This window comes from Procambarus clarkii, chromosome 46 (genome assembly GCF_040958095.1).
Source record: "Procambarus clarkii isolate CNS0578487 chromosome 46, FALCON_Pclarkii_2.0, whole genome shotgun sequence".
Taxonomy (NCBI): Eukaryota; Metazoa; Arthropoda; class Malacostraca; order Decapoda; family Cambaridae; genus Procambarus; species Procambarus clarkii.
The window spans coordinates 16,994,499-17,010,166 of NC_091195.1; the positions used below are offsets into that span (position 1 = coordinate 16,994,499).

A 15,668-nucleotide genomic window follows, 5' to 3' on the forward strand; every position below is an offset into this window, starting at 1 on the left:
CCCCGCCCAGGATGCAGCCCCACAACAAGCTGACTAACTCCTCAGTACCTACTTAATTACTGCTAGGTGAACAGGCACATGAGGTGATAGGAAATGCGCCCAGCCACTTCTGTCCCGCCTGGGATTCGAACCCGGAATTCTCAATTGTAAGTCGAGAACAAACCCGACTGTGCTTCTGGGACCCCTAACTATACTACCGGGACCCTATGGGTGAAAAAGCATCTCCTGTTTACAGTCCAACATTGTGGCTTATTGAGCTTGAAACCGTTGTTCCTTGTTTGTGTTACATCTGATCTTTTGAAGAAATTGTCCAGATCTACATTCTCCAAATTGTTACATCTGATCTTTTGAAGAAATTGTCCAGATCTACATTCTCCAAATTGTTCAGTACAGTGTTTTATGTTTCAATAAGATCTGCCCTGTCATGCCTGGTTTGTAGTGTTGTTAGTCTTGTGGCCCTCAACTGTTCCCTGATACGAGAGATGACTTGGCTCTGTAATGATTTTTGTTGCCCAGTGTTGCACTTTCTTCTGAGCAGCTATATCCTCCTGAAGATGAAGTCTCCATGCTTGGGTACAGTAATCCAGATGAGGATGCACTAGAGACTTATACAACTGAATCACTACCTTCTTTTTCTTATACAGTAGTCAAAGCTATGCTTGATTATCCAAAGGGTTTGGTTAGCTTTTTTGACTGCTGCCCCCTACCTGCTGTGCAACTTTCAGTGAGTGGTGGATGGTGACTCCAAGCTCCTTTTCATCAATCCGCTGTAATGGAATGTTATTAATTTGGTAGTTGTGGTGTGGGTTGCTATGCTCCCACATGCAAGCTTTTGCATTTGTCAATATTATAAAACATTTGCCAGTCTTCCGACCATTTGAGGAGTTCATGTAGATCTCTTTGTAAGACTTCAATATCACTGAACTGTATCTTCTCCAGTTCCTGCAGGTGGTGAATTATGTAGGTTATCTCCACCTCTTTTGTCTTTTATTGTACTTTTCACAGCTCCTGAGGGTGGTGACATGTGTGGTCTGCCTCCACCTCTTCTCTATCTTCAAGGGATCACTCTTCTACTTCACCACCAACTGCAACATGCTCAAGAATGCTCTCATCTCCTGGAACCATCAGCTCTCCAGTGCTCTAGAAGGTAAACTTGACCAATTTAATACATTTTTTTCTCTGAAATTTCTTTAACATCTCACTTTACAGTACAAAATTTACATTAAATGAATATATTTATTCATCAATGTGTTCTTGCTATTACATTTGTAATTGTTGTTGATGTGAACCCCACAGTATATTGGTTTACTTGTGAAATAATAGTACCGGTACGTGTACCTGGTTGGTTGATACCTGGTTGATGGGGTTCTGGGAGTTCTTCTACTCCCCAAGCCCGGCCCGAGGCCAGGCTCGACTTGTGAGAGTCTACGTGTACGTGTAACATAAAGCACAGAATTATGTGTTGTGTTTCATTTTTGTAAGAGAGAGAGAGACGTTGAGTCTGGGTCAGCAGCGGGTGTTTAATGTGAGCACAATCTATTCTACAGACATATGGCATTGTCACGACTACCCTCAAGGCCGACTTGGTCTGCTGGTTCAGAGCCACTATCAACTGGTCTGTCTCATCCGAGAGACTGAACGCATCTTTGGTCCTATGCTACAGTGCTACTACGGCTCCACGGTCAGTACCATCCTCTGGGTGTTGGGGGCAACACTCTTCCCGCCCAGGATAAGTGCCTTAAGCTTCTCCCATGTTCATCACCTCCATTATTTAACCTACGAAGCATATGAGAGACCACGGTGGTTATGTTGAGATCTTGAGATGATTGATTTCGGGGCTTTAGTGTCCCCGCGGCCCGGTCCTCGACCAGGCCTCCACCCCCAGGAAGCAGCCCGTGACAGCTGACTAACACCCAGGTACCTATTTTACTGCTAGGTAACAGGGGCATAGGGTGAAAGAAACTCTGCCTACTGTTTCTTGCCGGCGCCACTCAGCCGACCGGCTCCCATGACTTGACCGGTGAAGTGACTAGTACGCATAACATTAACTTCCTCACACGAACTCACTGTGCACGTATGTGCATTGTTCCACTTCATGAAACCTTATCATGTTATATAGTTCATTTCATTCTTGAGTCACAATTATGGATCCCAGATTCGATTCTCAGGCAGGACAGGAAACCAACTGGGAAAATTCGTTGAAAGGAAACGTACCCAGGTTGAGCATATTTCCTTTCAACTAATGCAGCTGTTCACCTAACAGTAAATAGGTGTCCGGGAGTTAGGCAAATGTTGTGGAGTTGCTCCTGGGAAGGGGGTCAGTAATTCAGACTTTAATATAAGCCTAAAGTATTGTACATACGGTATGTAGGGGCCTGACAGCTGAGTGGACAGCGCTCGGAATTCGTAGTCCCGAGGTTCCGAGTTCAATCCCCGGTGGAGGAGGAAACAAATGGGCAGTTTCTTTCACCCTGATGCCCCTGTGCACCCAGCAGTAAATAGGTACCTAGGAGTTAGACAGCTGCTACAGGTTGCTTAATGGGGATGTGTAACAAAAAGGAGGCCTGGTCGAGGACCAGGCCACGGGGACGCTGAGCCCCGAAATCATCTCAAGATAACTTCAAGCATATACTAAGGCTGCCTGGCCCCCAATAAAACCAATTAATTATTATATTATGATTAAGAGAAATATAAGCTTCATTTTGATAATTTAGCCATTTAAATATCCCACGTGAAAGGAAAGATTTAATTGTCTTAAACGCAACACAAAAACAGGATTCATGTAATATTAGTGTGAATAAATCCATTCATGAAAAAAATTAAGTACAGCACTTAAGCTTCAACTTATTCTGGAAACACTGACCAAAAGCCCTTTAATTGAGCAGATGTTCTATTCATTTTTATGAATTATAAATAAGAACACCTTAACATGTAGGAGATCAAATTGTACTATACATACTTATATCTGTACCTGAGCTCGGTGTGTGTATCACAGGTTATCATCATGTGTACGGAGCTGTACCTGCTAGCGTACCGCCTGGGGTCTCAGAGCTACACCCCCGACGGAGTAGTGACCACGGCTCTCATCACACTGCAGACAACAGCTGTCTTCATCCAGGTTTCACTCTCAGCTGCTGGTGTTCAGGAGGTGGTAAGTGTGATGTTAGTGGTCTTAGTTTGGTCTGGGTGTGATCCTAATATGGTCCAGGTGTAGTATTATGTTGGCTTATTCTATACTGTTGAAGAGGACTGAAAAAGAGCAATGATCATACCACTGTATACATATAGTGAACACAGCGAGTATAAGACCGCAACAGAATAGTTTACCGAGTGTAGTGGGTAAAGTGTATAGCAAAGATCGCTAAAGTACAGGAAATTACAGTCATATCACCAACTGTACCATACAGCAGTCATATCAACACTACCATACAGCAGTTATATCAACATTACCGTACAGCAGTCATATCAACACTACCATACAGCAGTCATACCAACATTACCATACAGCTGTCATATCAACATCATATCAATACCTAGGAATTTTGATTCACCAGTCATTGACAGTTGCACAAGTATGAAATTCAGAAAAAAAAAATATTGGAATAATTAAACGAACCTTTGACTTCAAGAAAAAGAAAGTGGTTCTTCAAGTGTACAAGTCTGGTGCATCCCCATTAGGAGTGTTGTATTCAAGCATGGGGACCTCACCTTCAAAACATAATAGCTGTTCTGGAGAAAATATAACTCAGAATAACAAACATAATCTCGGGACTAAGTCAACTCTCATACCAGGAATTGTTGAGGGCTACAGGACTAACAATGCTGAAAGCCAGACATGACTCGGTGGATCTCATCCAGACCTATAAAATACTGAACACGTTTGAGGATATTAATCCAGACCACTTCTTCAAAAGGTCAAATGAAATGCAATTAAGGGGGTAACAGCTTCAAGCTCAGCAAGCCACAGGGGCCTCGTAGCCTGGTGGATAGCGCGCAGGACTCGTAATTCTGTGGCGCGGGTTCAATTCCCGCACGAGGCAGAAACAAATGGGCAAAGTTTCTTTCACCCTAAGTGCCCCTGTTACCTAGCAGTAAAGAGGTACCTGGGAGTTAGTCAGCTGTCACGGGCTGCTTCCTGGGGTGTGTGTGTGTGTGGTGTGGGAAAAAAAAAAAAAAAAAAAAAAAGTAGTTAGTAAACAGTTGATTGACAGTTGAGAGGCGGGCCGAAAGAGCAAAGCTCAACCCCCGCAAAAAACACAACTAGTAAACACAATGTAGGACAGAAAACGGGAGATGCTTTTTCACCCACAGGGTTATAAACCTTGGCGATGCAGAGACATTCGTGAGAGATGTCTCTAGGTTCCAGTCCTGGCCAGGTTGGATTGACTAAATGCCAATCCTTAACTATTAGCCGCTGTTCACCCAGAAGTAATTAGGTACCTTATTGTTAACAGATTGGTGGGTCGGATTCCAGGAAAAACTAGTGGGTAAGGCTTACTTACCTTGAGCTATGGGAAGGGAAAAGTTCTTAGTATGCTAGCAGAAATGAGGAGCGAGAAGTCATCTGATTCTGTATTCAACTGTGTATGAAAAAAAATGGGAACTGTACTCACCAAAGTTGTAAATGTCAAGACATTATTGTGGTTCAAAATCCAGTTGGAAAAAGACATCAGGAAGAATTGGGAGGGGGAGATCTTCAACAAGCTGCCGGCTTCCTGTCCCTGTCGAGGCTACTGGATGGATGGTGGCATTCCGGTAAATTACAATTTGGTAAAATGGTAATTGATGCTCAGTGCCGATGATCTCAGCCTAGGAGAAGCTTGCAGAGGACAATGAGAAAATGGCACATGCACGCTAGCCAATCCACAGCTGAGCAATACTGACTACAAACACGAGATACCACGGAACACAAGGTTTGTAACTACACACATGTCAAGTGTCACATATAAGTGTGAACTTATAGTATGAAGAAACAGAGTTTAAATTGATGAACAAGCCATTTAACTTTCATGCTTCACTACTGTACTTGCTCTTTTCACAAGAATGACAGGATGAATGTCATAAGAGCGAGTGAGATGGAGCGTACTGTTGCCTTAGATGCTGCTATCTGGGGACAGAAGGTTATCTTGAGATGATTTCGGGGCTTTTTAGTGTCCCCGCAGCCCGGTCCTCAACCAGGACTCCACCCCCAAGAAGCAGCCTGTGACAGCTGACTAACACCCAGGTACCTATTTTACTGCTAGGTAACAGGGGCATAGGGTGAAAGAAACTCTGCCCATTGTTTCTTGCCGGCGCCTGGGATCGAACCCAGGACCACAAGATCACAAGTCAGAAATTACTCGGAAATTACTTCAGAAATTACTGAACAAGTCAGTTTACTCAGAAAGAGTAACCTGCTCAACAAGCACTGTAGTAATTGATCACCTTTGATCTGTGATCAAAGGTGATCTCAGTGTTGACAAAAAGGGCTTGTAAATGCTTTGAGTATGATTTGACAGCTTTTACCTTTAGCTCCCAAGCTGTCATGATTTGGCAGGAAGCTTTGCACGGACTCCTGCCATACTGGTACATAAAATGTTGCCCTATCTAACTTCATATTTCCCTTCTTCATACGTCTATACAATCTTGCCTCATGGGACAGCCAAAAGAGAATTGCTAAGAAATTAAGTAAATTTGTTATTATATAAAACACCTTTCATGAACAACAATCTTGGTATAATTTCTTTGATAACGTGATTTATAATGTATAGTACTGATATTATTTCAAACTTGCCTAATTATTAAACTGGTGGAAAATAATTAGAAATGTATAATTGTTTTAAAGAAATTTTGTATCCTGATTCTGCCTTCCATATCAGGCAGACGAGAGTGTTGACATTCTACGTCGGGGAATTCCCTTTGATGCTCCTGACAGAGACAAGTTTAATGTAAGTCAGTTCACTTATTTCTCTGCCAATCCAAAAAAATTACTCTTAGTATCCACTTAATTTAACGACCATTAACGATTTAATGGGACTATACTGTACTCACTAAATCCGGAGCTGCGCTAAAACCCAAAGGTGTTAGTGTCTGTAACTTATTAAATCATAGTCCTGGTAGTACGGTTGGATTTGCTCTTGACTCACAGTCGAGAATTCCAGTTTCAAATCCTGGGTGGGACAGAAATGGTTGGGCACATTTCCTACCACCTAATGCCCATGTTCACCTAGCAGTAGTAGGTACCCAGGCTTGTTGCTCAGTCGCATCCTGGGAAGGGTCAGTAATTTGACCTGGGGGGACCTCTATATAAGCTTAACATGTATATATACAGTGGCTACCTGTCCCCCCTAACACAATGCATTATCACTTATACTTATGAAGGCAACTGGTCAATGACTCTATAAATAAGGCTCCAGTTATTGATCTCAAATTCAAGCATCGAATAATGGGAACATTAATTCAAAGGTCCTTAAATTGAATGGATACTAATTAAGTGAAACAAAAATAGTTTGTTATAGATAATGAGTATAAGTTATGACCAGTGTATATGGTGTTCCACAGAAGGAGGAACTGTGGATGGCACTGACAGGGTCGCCTGTTTACATCACCGGTAGCAAGTTTTTCATCATCAATCGTCCCTTCATCATTACTGTGAGTGGCCCGAGTGTCTTGTTTAGAATGTACTCAGTGGCTTAAGTGTGTTGTTTAGGATGTGCTCAGTGGCCGCAGTGTGTTGTTTAGGATGTGCTCAGTGGCCGCAGTGTGTTGTTTAGGATGTGCTCAGCATCTCGAGTGTGTTGTTTAAGATATGCTGTGGTACTGGAGTGTGTTATTTAGGATGTGTTGAGTGATTGGAGTGGGTGGAATGATATAGTTTGTGATAAGGCAAAGGGATACAGTCAGAATTATTATGCACTGTTGTAGTTCACTTTTCCAATCCAAGGTAAACTTCTATGAGAATCACCCGTTTTATCTGCAGGTGATGAGTGCCGTCATCACCTACTTCATCGTCATGATGCAGTTTATGCAGCCAAACAACAGTGACACCAACGATGCCACTCAGAACCTCACCGGTAGGAATTGTCCCGAGTCCAACATGACAGCGACATAAGTCTTCTCCTCTGTACCTCCACCTCACCAAAATGGCCCTCAACTCTCGACTACATCTTGAGGTTATCTTGAGATGATTTTGGGGCTTTAGTGTCCCCGAGGCCAAGTCCTCGACCAGGCCTCCACCCCCAGGAAGCAGCCTGTGACAGCTGACTAACACCCAGGTACCTATTTTACTGCTAGGTAACAGGGGCATAGGGTGAAAGAAACTCTGCTCATTGTTTCTCGCCGGCGCCCGGGATCGAACCCGGGACCACAGGATCACAAGTCCAGCGTGCTGTCCGCTCGGCCGACCGGCTCCCTATAAGAGTTGAGGGGTTCACTTCACCCTTAAGATACACACACAATGGCAAAATATAAGTGTCTGTAGAACCTGTTAGCTTGCACTATGATAAGTTGGCTAAATTTTTGCAACCTATTCATCTGGCTGAGGTAAATTTATACTGTACTAAAATTTGAAGTACAGTTCAGTGATTTTCTGATACGCCAAACTAAATTGGACAGGCGCTACCAGTTCATCTTGTTATTTTCAAGTGTATTCCTGGGTTATCTGACCACTATTTGTACATGTTACCATGATTATCCAACTTCAGAGACCTTATCTGAACCAGATACTAGCTAGCTTATCTATATAATCCTAGACCTCAACTCATCAGGGTCCAATGTTGTATAATGCTAGACCTCAGCCCATTAGGGTCCAATGTTGTATAATGCTAGACCTCAGCCCATTAGGGTCCAATGTTGTATAATCTTAGACCTCAGCCCATTAGGGTTCAATGTTGTATAATGCTACACCTCAGCCCATTAGGGTACAATGTTGTATAATCTTAGACCTCAACTCATCAGGGTCCAATGTTGTATAATGCTAGACCTCAGCCCATTAGGGTCCAATGTTGTATAATCCTAGACCTCAGCCCATTAGGGTACAATGTTGTATAATCTTAGACCTCAGCCCATTAGGGTTCAATGTTGTATAATGCTACACCTCAGCCCATTAGGGTACAATGTTGTATAATCTTAGACCTCAGCCCATTAGGGTACAATGTTGTATAATGCTACACCTCAGCCCATTAAGGTACAATGTTGTATAATGCTACACCTCAGCCCATTAAGGTACAATGTTGTATAATCTTAGACCTCAGCCCATTAGGGTACAATGTTGTATAATGCTAGACCTCAGCCCTTTAGGGTACAATGTTGTATAATGCTAGACCTCAGCCCATTAGGGTACAATGTTGTATAATGCTACACCTCAGCCCATTAAGGTACAATGTTGTATAATGCTACACCTCAGCCCATTAGGGTACAATGTTGTATAATGCTAGACCTCAGCCCATTAGGGTACAATGTTGTATAATGCTAGACCTCAGCCCATTAGGGTACAATGTTGTATAATGCTAGACCTGAGTTCATCAGGATTTGATTCTCTTGTGGTGTGACAAGAATGAACTGATGCTCCTAACAATGAATACGGTTTCATCTTTACCAGCTAATTATATATAGAAATGTAAGAGTATTAATGACCAGCTAATTATATATAAATGAATGACTGATAACCTCCAGATCATAACTGTTCACTGCAAGATAATCTTTAAAGTATAATGCAAGTTATTATTTAAATGCAAAACCTTCAGCTAAATTGTTGGTGAATGTTTATTCGGAGTCAGGAAGTCATTAGCCTCCGTGGTGTAGTGGTAAAACACTCGCCTGGCGTTCCGCGAGTGCTTTGTCATGGGTTTGTATCCTGGCCGGGGAGGATTTACTGGGCGCAAATCCTTAACTGTAGCCTCTGTTTAATGCAACAGTAAAATGTGTACTTGGTTATAACAACGATAAGTTGTTGTTATAACTTGTTATAACATAAGTTGTTATAAGTTGTTACATTCTTGTAGAGCCACTAGTACGCGTAGCGTTTCGGGCAAGTCCTTAATCCTATGGTCCCTGGAATACGATCCCCGCCGCGAAGAATCGTTTTTTCATCCAAGTACACATTTTACTGTTGCGTTAAACAGAGGCTACAGTTAAGGAATTGCGCCCAGTAAATCCTCCCCGGCCAGGATACGAACCCATGACATAGCGCTCGCGGAACGCCAGGCGAGTGTCTTACCACTACACCACGGAGACTGTACTTAATTAAAACTGTCACTTTTATATGTTAAGATCTCTCACACTTTGAGAATAAACTTGATATTATTTACAGATCTGTTATTTAACTCCTGATAGTACGAATAGTTCCATGCACTTGATGCACATTTTCCGCCTTATAATCAAGGTACAGTAATTATTGCAATGTTCTTCAAAGCAGCCAGTAAGAGGACATCAATACAGTCTCCCACCTAGGTGAGTACAATATGTACTATTGAAGAATTGATCATATCATGTTCAGGATATATTGTTCATATCCCTATACATAGCGGGATACATGCACTTACACATGCATCTCTCTCTCTTTACCTATCTTACTTGTATCATTCTTGCATAAACACTTGATGATGTAAAGAGTATGTAAACACTCTTACATACTCTCTCACTCTCCAATACAAACAAAACTTTGTTATAATTTTCATGCATTTATGAACACATAACTAAACCCCTCAAACCCTCCCACCTCTCAGTTTTCACAGTTCTTGCATTTACCTTTCCCATTACAATGTCTATCATGTCTATAAAAAAGACTTTAAATTCTTCTCTCTTGCCCTTGTCGTTCATACCATCGACATGAAAGTACACACACTCGGCTCCACAGCCTTGGCCTCCCAAAAACAACTCCACTTTAGTTTGGCTTGATTACCTTGCACCCATATGCACGGGTGATGACTGGAAGTAACTCGAGGAGGACAGCGGTATACCAGGAAGGATTGGTGGGTCAGGTTGTCTTGTCAACCAACACAATTCTATGGAACCAAGACTGGTAAATTATTTGAACTGACAATTTACTTCACTAATGTAGTAACTTTCAAGGCAACCTTAAATCCTGGATTAATCACAGTGGACCAAGAGCCTAGCACAGTCGAGTAGTAACCTCACTGCTCTACTTAGTACTATTGGATGAACCTTAATAATACTGAGTTGTTCTTGTGTTGGGTTTGCCACTTGCTCTTCAATATTCTCCAGGCTTTAAGTATGTGTCAGCACTCTTAAACATTTCTCACCGATAGTCAAACAGTTTTGTACAAGCTCAGCGTTCTTCACAAAGAGTCTCATCTACAGGTTCTACTAGTGATGCTGTCATGTCAAGGTCAAGAATAATACGGTATATGAAATCTTTAAATAAATGATGACACTCCTTCCCTTCATCCTATATTCAATCCTAGAGCTTATTCCCTCCCTCCCATCTTATCCCAGATCCACGTTCTCATATACATTCTATCCGTTCTATCCCAGATCCACGTCCTCATACACCTTCCAAGTGCTATATGGTCATGCTGGCTAAGCACTTACTCCTCATAATTACCTTAGCACTTTCTTCATCTGTTTACTGGCATAAAAAGGAGTGAATTATATGAAGAACTCATTTCTTAACCTTTAATGCTCTTAATATCACAGGTAAAAACCAAACTTTATAACAGTACTGTACTTTAATAACAAATTATCATGTGTAAAAGCCTCAAGCAGTAATGCCAGTCATTCCTATACAGTACAAAACCTATCACATGCATAACAATCACCCAACATCAATGATTTTAAATTGGATTATTACATTTCAGTAGTTCAATATCAAAGATAGCAACATAAACCATATTGGTTACACAGCTTCAGTAGAGACCACCATCAATTAATTTTGTACTCAACCTCAGAAATTCCGACGGGGCAATTCGCATTCTCATCGTACTCGCACCACTCCTCGTCCAGACTCAGCCCCGTGAAGGCCGTCTTGCTCTCCGCTCCTTCGCACTGCCACCCATCCTGCAAAAACATAATTTGCATCAATGAGAAATTATGCCTGTGTAGCGTACATACACAGGAGAACAGACTGTACGAGGTGACCATTATCAAGATTAAATTAAGATAAAATAACAACAATGAAAATAAGCATGAGCTTCTTGTTTTAGTAGAAGTTTGATATTGCTTGTATGTTGACTTTCCAAAGATTATCATCATGTTTATCATGTCACTTTCAACAAGAATAGATGACAAAACTCACACTAAACTTGAAGGAAGCAATGCTGAGGCCTCTGCACTCAAAGGCAATAATCTCCTTGAAATTGGGAACATCATCTATTGTGTATGCTTGCTTTCTGTCACTCAGAACATCTGCAATGTATTTAAAGGTATAATGTTTAACCCACATTTGTCTTTTTGTATCTGCTGCAGTTTATGTACATTTGCTTAGAGAGCAGCTGGTTGCTTTATACAGTGAACATTAATACAACACTCTTTTACTGCATATACAGCACTGTATCATATTTATAAATGATAAAGGGGTTTTATCATTTTGACATTTTGTGCAGGTCACTCTCTGAAGGAGCCAGATTCTGCTCCTGGCTCCCAGCAGGCCAAGAAAAGTCTCAGGATCCTGAAATTTGTGGTGGCCCTGTAGAGGCAGTGCCACAAGCTCACTGAAGCTTTTGAGGTAACGCACAGAAACTGGCATCTCATTATCAACATTCTACTTAGCAATGACACATCCCAGGTATTGAAACTGATCACCCACTTCCAGCACTTTACCATTCACATTTAATTCACATACACACCTTCCTTCTCTCTCAATCACCATAACTACTTTAGTCAACATCTACTTTTAATAACTTCTTTCATACAATTACAGTATAACATGTTCAACTATTCTAGACAGGAAATAATTGTTTTCACCTATGGGGGTAAATCCATAACAGTACTACCTGCTGAAGACTAAATGCAAGGACAATTCTTCAATTTAAAATTGTGCTGGAAAAAATCCTTAGGAATACTGGCCTCCTGTCCCTGTTGAGGCCAGTACAGATGGTGGCCCCTCGGGTAAATTCATGCAGATTCATTACATTATTAATATGTAAACATTAATTGCTTCCAATATAAAATTTAGCACATTATTTAACAGCACTCTGCCAGCTGCATACACGCTCATCATTCTAAAAATGCCCCTCAATCATATTTATAAATGATAAATACTTTTAATGGTCTTTTAACTTTGTCATATGATTTTTCCCTTGTCCATAAATGATATGTACATCTTATAATGTTTCTCACAACACGCCTTCTCTACAGCTCTCTCAATACAAATACTGTAACTTCAAAAACTACTAATACTAATCAAAAACTACTACTAATAATCAAAACAAAGCGAGCGTATAGTATTATGAACACAAGACGTTCAAGATGCTTGTTTTCTGCAATTCTCTTTAACAAAACAACTTTCACAAATACCGTATAAAATAAACCAAAGCATAAAGTAATTGTCTCACCCATGGTGTTGACACGGTTGCACAGTTTGCACCTGATGAGCATGTTACATGTGCCCCGAGACTTGGGCACGTCCACCTTCTCGGCAGCAGACACATATTGCCATTTTTCACTCACTTCATTGCACGAGTTGCATCTGGTCTGGAAAATACAGCATTAAAATGTGTTACAGTCTACTGAATGTTCATTTATAACATGAAAATAATATTACAAGACAGTATTACAGTATAATCACACTGTAATCATAGTAAAGTATTAATGTTTAATTGTGAGAAATACACTGGTTATGCTAAAGAATTAACATGAATTATTATTTGTAATAATTATCATAAAGTCCACAATGGCTTCAAATACTTTTCTGTCAGAAACAGTACAGTACTTATACTAATGCTGTATTCCTCTACCAGCTGCTTCCCTTTCTACCCATGGACAAGATTCTCTAATGATTCAGCCTTCTTATCTATGATAAAATGTTCCTCTTCTCCTTGACTGATTCACCATTACTACAATTGTCAGATGACATGGTTTCAACTCTCCAACAAGGAAAGCCCATGGTTATCTTGAGGTTATCTTGAGATGATTTCGGGGCTTTTTTAGTGTCCCCGCGGCCCGGTCCTCGACCAGGCCTCCACCCCCAGGAAGCTGCCCGTGACAGCTGACTAACACCCAGGTACCTATTTTACTGCTAGGTAACAGGGGCATAGGGCGAAAGAAACTGCCCATTGTTTCTCGCCAGCGCCTGGGATCGAACCCAGGACCACAAGTCCAGCGTGCTGTCCGCTCGGCCGACCGGCTCCTTCACACTATGGTCAGTATAGTGCCCTCACAGTACGTCTCGATGCTACAGAAAACGTATCAGACAAGTAGAGCTTCTTATGAACCACTCTGGCTTTTGATCATCATGTCATTTAATCATGTTTGTGTCATAAGAGTACGAGACTGGTAACATACAGCATGACCAAAAAAAATTTAAACGCATTACTGCACAGAAACATTTTGTAGCTTTTGTAGGCCAGAGTGGTCAAAGGTTGGGGGGAAAGGTCGGGGAATGTTAATCATAGATTCTTGGATGCCAGGAATACATCACATAAAACAAAAAGATAACCCAAATTTACCTTAATACAGTACTGGAAGTCGTCACCCAGGGCCTGCAAATTTGTCACATTCTCAAGCTGCGCTCGGATAGCCACTTTATACACCTGTACGTAAACAATACTCAGTATAACATATGTGTTTACACAAAAATACAGAAGTGAATATTATAAATATTTCTACCCTATAATCTGGTAAAACATGAGTTTTCTTTATGGTACATATTAGTCTGCAAAATGCAATACAATAGTTTTAGTGAAACTAAGGACTCCGGACACTAGGGTAAAGTCACTGGTCTCTGATATTTGTGTTCAAATGGCAAGTGTGGTTCAGCTTATAATTAATAAGTGTAAAATCGTAAGTTTGATAAATATAGTGGCAGAGCATATCTACTTAAAGATAGTGGTACATTTAATCAAACCAAGACTTCTGGAGGCAATGGTTAGCAAACACCTGAAACCAAGACCACAATGTATCTATGAACAAGAATTAGCTACATTGGTTACCGGTACTTTTTATAAATACTGTACTGTACAGTACATTACAAATATAATTGACGGGCAAGTACGTAATTATCAAAAGAAAGCACCAAGCCGGGGAGACGTGTTTCTAACTTGTGCTGGAAAGCCTCACTTTGATTATGTTTTTAAATTTGTTCAACGTTTTGGGCAGGTCCTCAAGCTGTGCTAGTGGCCTTGCAACAATGTACTACTCAACCACCAGCATATGTACTTTAACAATCCATTGTAACTTCTTGTACATGAATAAATAAAATCAATAAATATTGGTCACTATACTAAAGAATGGACATAACTTCTCTCAAAATAATTCAACATACAAGGCTGTATGTTAACAAGGCTTAATCTTAGTACTGTACCTCCATGGTGGCCAGGCAAGCCCTTAATTTTATGTTCCCTGGAATACGAACCCTGCGAAAAATTGTTTAACAGTCAGGTACCCATTTTACTGTTGAGTTAAACAGAGGCTACAGTTAAGGATTGGCGCCCAGTCAATCCTCCCCGGCCAGAATACGAACCCAGGACAAAGCGATCACAAAATGCGAGGCAAGTGTCTTTACCACCTGCCCATACGTCAGGCTGCGAGCAGCCGCGTCCAACAGCCTGGTTGATCAGTCCAGCAACCAGGAGGCCTGGTCCACGACCGGGCCGCGGGGACGCTAAGCCCCGGAAGCACCTCAAGGTAACCACTACATCACGGGGACTGCTAACTTACTGGCATGTTCCTTTATTATGACACCTTCTCTCCTCCTGCTGCTGCTGCTCCTCCTCCTTGGTGTGGGCTGCTGCTGTTGCTGTGGGCTGATGTTGTGGGCTGTTGGTGTTGTAGGCTGTTGCTGTTGTGGGCTGTTGTTGTGGGCTGTTGTTGTGGGCTGCTGTTGTGGGCTGCTGTTGAGGGCTGTTATTGTGGGCTGCTGTTGTGGGCTGATGTTATTTTTGTGGCCTGTTGGTGTTGTAGGCTGCTGTTGTTGAGGGCTGCTGCTGCTGCTGCTGTGAGCTGTTGTTGTGGGCTACTGTTGTTATTGTTGTTGAGGGCTGCTGCTGCTGTTATTACTGTTGCTGAGGGCTGCTGCTGCTGTTATTACTGTTGCTGAGGGCTGCTGCTGCTGTTATTACTGTTGCTGAGGGCTGCTGCTGCTGTTATTACTGTTGCTGAGGGCTGCTGCTGCTGCTGTTATTACTTGTTGTTGTTGTGTTGATTTAGCTGTTGCTGTTGTTGTTGTGGGCTGTTTGTTATTGTTGGTGGGTGAGGGGCAGCTAGAGCACAGGAGGCCGTGAGGGAGCAACACGTGACGTCACAGACCAGGTGTTATTTATTTATTTATTTATTTATTTATTTATTTATTTATTTATATATATATATACAAGAAGGTACATTGGGTTTGTGAGAATACATTGGATAGTACAGTATTTACATTCTTGTAAAGCCACTAGAACGCACAGCGTTTCGGGCAGGTCCTTAATCTAGCAGATAATTTTAAGTAGGTAATTTCAATCAGAATTGATTGAGTTATAGTGGTTATCTGGACCCATTATGGTCTCCTGGCGGCCTATATGGTCCCCTGGAGG

General features: G+C 41.6%; 2 protein-coding genes across 2 annotated transcripts; one reads left to right on the forward strand and one right to left on the reverse strand.

Annotated features, from left to right (window-relative positions):
- The first annotated feature begins 1,005 nt into the window (after positions 1-1,005).
- On the forward strand, positions 1,006-9,212 carry LOC123770603 (uncharacterized). Its single transcript, XM_045762641.2, has 6 exons — positions 1,006-1,147; positions 1,548-1,681; positions 2,996-3,151; positions 5,859-5,927; positions 6,541-6,630; positions 6,959-9,212. Exons 1-6 carry the CDS (start codon positions 1,093-1,095, stop codon positions 7,088-7,090), a joined length of 636 nt encoding a protein of 211 aa, XP_045618597.2. The 5' UTR covers positions 1,006-1,092; the 3' UTR covers positions 7,091-9,212.
- Positions 9,213-10,600: 1,388 nt separating this feature from the next.
- On the reverse strand, positions 10,601-15,378 carry LOC123770519 (CXXC motif containing zinc binding protein). Its single transcript, XM_045762478.2, has 5 exons — positions 14,815-15,378; positions 13,605-13,688; positions 12,492-12,630; positions 11,234-11,343; positions 10,601-10,995 (listed from the first exon to the last, which is right to left on the reverse strand). The coding sequence occupies exons 1-5, from the start codon at positions 14,818-14,820 to the stop codon at positions 10,861-10,863; spliced, it is 474 nt and encodes a 157-aa protein (XP_045618434.1). The 5' UTR covers positions 14,821-15,378; the 3' UTR covers positions 10,601-10,860.
- Positions 15,379-15,668: the final 290 nt, after the last annotated feature.

Bases quoted from the DNA above. Each gene is read 5' to 3' on its own strand.
- LOC123770603 (XM_045762641.2), top strand. From the start codon at position 1,093: ATGCTCAAGAATGCTCTCATCTCCTGGAACCATCAGCTCTCCAGTGCT. The intron at 1,148-1,547 runs GTAAACTTGACC...TCTATTCTACAG, and splicing joins GCTCTCCAGTGCTCTAGAAG to ACATATGGCATTGTCACGAC. The intron at 1,682-2,995 runs GTCAGTACCATC...TGTGTATCACAG, and splicing joins AGTGCTACTACGGCTCCACG to GTTATCATCATGTGTACGGA.
- LOC123770519 (XM_045762478.2), bottom strand. The intron at 11,344-12,491 runs GTGAGACAATTA...AATACATTGCAG, and splicing joins CAACCGTGTCAACACCATGG to ATGTTCTGAGTGACAGAAAG. The intron at 10,996-11,233 runs GTGAGTTTTGTC...ATGTTTTTGCAG, and splicing joins TTGCTTCCTTCAAGTTTAGT to GATGGGTGGCAGTGCGAAGG.